Source organism: Phyllostomus discolor, chromosome 3 (genome assembly GCF_004126475.2).
Source record: "Phyllostomus discolor isolate MPI-MPIP mPhyDis1 chromosome 3, mPhyDis1.pri.v3, whole genome shotgun sequence".
Lineage (NCBI taxonomy): Eukaryota > Metazoa > Chordata > Mammalia > Chiroptera > Phyllostomidae > Phyllostomus > Phyllostomus discolor.
The window spans coordinates 173,137,049-173,139,602 of NC_040905.2; the positions used below are offsets into that span (position 1 = coordinate 173,137,049).

The 2,554-nt window shown below is 67.9% G+C and overlaps 1 protein-coding gene across 1 annotated transcript; it reads left to right on the top strand.

The window, feature by feature from the left end:
• Positions 1 to 725: 725 nt before the first annotated feature.
• Positions 726 to 2,271, top strand: FOXB2 (forkhead box B2). The gene has a single exon (XM_028506876.2). The coding sequence runs from the start codon at positions 955 to 957 to the stop codon at positions 2,191 to 2,193; it is 1,239 nt and encodes a 412-aa protein (XP_028362677.1). The 5' UTR covers positions 726 to 954; the 3' UTR covers positions 2,194 to 2,271.
• Positions 2,272 to 2,554: the final 283 nt, after the last annotated feature.

Here is a 2,554-nt window from a genome sequence, read left to right on the forward strand (position 1 = left end):
GATAGTCTCGAAGCGTGAGCTGCGGGGGTCTCGGCGTCTCGGGGATCATTACAAAACGCAGCCAGGAGAGCGCGTCTCTGCCACAGCCGCCGCCGCCGCCTCTCCTGCTCCAGACGGGCCCGGGAGAGCGGCGGCAGCTGCGGCGCGGATCACCGAGCCGGCCTCCGCCGCGCTGTCATCCTCTCGGGGCTCCAAACGCCCCTCAGGCCCGCGGCGCGCGCCCGCGCCCCGCCCCTGCTCAGAGCCTGCCGGCGCCGCGGCTGCGGAAACCGCCAAACTTTTCCCCTCCAGCGACCGTCTACAGCTCTGTCCCCGGCTCCGCCGCCAGCCTCCAGAGAAAAGGGACACGCAGACTGCGAAGAGCGGACTCCCTCCTCCTTACCTCGCCTCTCGCCTCCGGGAAAACGGAACTCCTCAGCAGACTAAGCGGCGGGTCTGGGGGCAGCTCCCCGGGCGGGTAGGTGTGGCCGACCCCGGCCTCCAGGACAGCGAGTGCCAATTCGGATTTAAAGGGCCAGAATTCGGACTGTCCAGCTGTTTCTCCCAGCCGGCTTGGCCTGCGCCTCCCTCGGACCGAGAAAAAGCAAGGAGGAGCCCGGAAGGGAGCACGGCGCCTCCCCACTCTTCCAACGCCAGCTCCAGCGCTCCGTCCCCGGCCACCCGCGGGAAGGCTCCGCGAAGGTGGCGGGGAAGCTGGCGCGCCCCGCCCGCGACTGTGCTCGCCCGTCGGCGACCGTCGGGGCCAGAAGTTGTGAGCGGAGAGCAAAATCGGCCCGAAAGGCCAATCACAGAGACCCCAGGCAGCTGAGAGCAGGCGGGAGACCAACGGCAGGAGAGTCTAGGGGGAGACAGGGACGAGTGGCGCGGCTGGGCGGGCGCAGTGGGGATTAGCGGAGACTACCAGGCCTCTGGAGAGGGCTGCGGAGCCACAGGGCGGTGGAGGTGCCAGGGGCGATGCCGCGGCCGGGGAAGAGTTCGTACAGCGACCAGAAGCCGCCCTACTCATACATCTCGCTGACCGCCATGGCCATCCAGCACTCGGCCGAGAAGATGCTGCCGCTGAGCGACATCTACAAGTTCATCATGGAGCGCTTCCCCTACTACCGCGAGCACACGCAGCGTTGGCAGAACAGCCTGCGCCACAACCTCTCCTTCAACGACTGCTTCATCAAGATCCCGCGGAGGCCCGACCAGCCGGGCAAGGGCAGCTTCTGGGCGCTGCACCCTGACTGCGGCGACATGTTCGAGAACGGCAGCTTCCTGAGGCGCCGAAAGCGCTTCAAGGTGCTGCGCGCGGACCACACTCACCTGCACGCTGGGAACGCCAAGGGGTCGCCAGGCGCGGGGCCTGGAGGGCACCTGCACCCCCACCACCCGCACCCCGCGCACCACCACCACCACCACGCTGCAGCGCACCACCACCACCATCACCCCCCGCCGCAGCCGCCCCCGCCCCCGCCGCACGTGGTGCATTATTTCCACCAGCAGCCGCCGCCGCACCTCCCGTCGCAGCCCCCGCAGCCGCCCGCCCAGCAGCCGCAGCAGCCGGCTCACCCCGGCAAGATGCAGGAGGCGGCGGCTGTGGCGGCCGCGGCGGCCGTGGCGGCAGCCGCGGTGGGCAGCGTGGGGCGCTTGTCGCAGCTCCCGCCCTACGGGCTGGGCCCCGCGGCCGCCGCGTCCACGTCGGGCTTCAAGCACCCGTTCGCCATCGAGAACATCATCGGCCGTGACTACAAGGGCGTGCTGCAGGCCGGCGGGCTGCCCTTGGCCTCGGTCATGCACCACCTGGGTTATCCGGTGCCGGGCCAGCTCGGCAACGTCGTCGGCTCCGTGTGGCCACACGTCGGGGTCGTGGACTCGGTGGCCGCGGCCGCCGCGGCTGCCGCCGCGGCAGGGGTGCCCGTGAGCCCGGATTACGGGGCCTTTGGGGTGCCGGTCAAGGCCCTGTGCCACTCGGCGAGCCAGGGCCTGCCCGCGGTGCCGGTGCCCATCAAGCCGACTCCCGCGCTGCCGCCCGTAGCCGCGCTGCCGCCGGCTCTCCCGGTACCCGCGGCCGCACAGCAGCCCCCGGCGTCGTCCGCCCTGTGCCCGACGGCCTCCGCCTCGCCCGTCGCCTCCCTGCGGGAGCCCAGCGCCGTGAGCGCGGCCGACAGCAAGGGGGGCTCGCTGCACTCGGTGCTGGTGCACTCCTAAGGCTCCCAGGGGGCGGGGAGAGAGGAATGCGGAGAGATGTCTGGTCCCCAGACCTCGGGAGGGAGAGACAGCGCCCTGACCCGGCCCTGACCAGGCCGTCCTGAGCCCCAGCCTTTGCTGGGCAGGTATTTAAACAGACAAACAAACCCGAAAGTGGATGCTCCAGTTGTCTGAATAAATATAACACTTCTGGTGTCTGTGTTTATACTGTGTTGTACAATCAGATTAATGAAAGTCAACTTTCAGGTAAGAGTTTCTATTGTAATTAATATTATAAATCAATTAAGTTATGGGGGGAGAGGGAACGAAGGAGTTTGGGGAAGCCTCATTAGCAGGCAAATTGGAAATGTATTTCAACTCT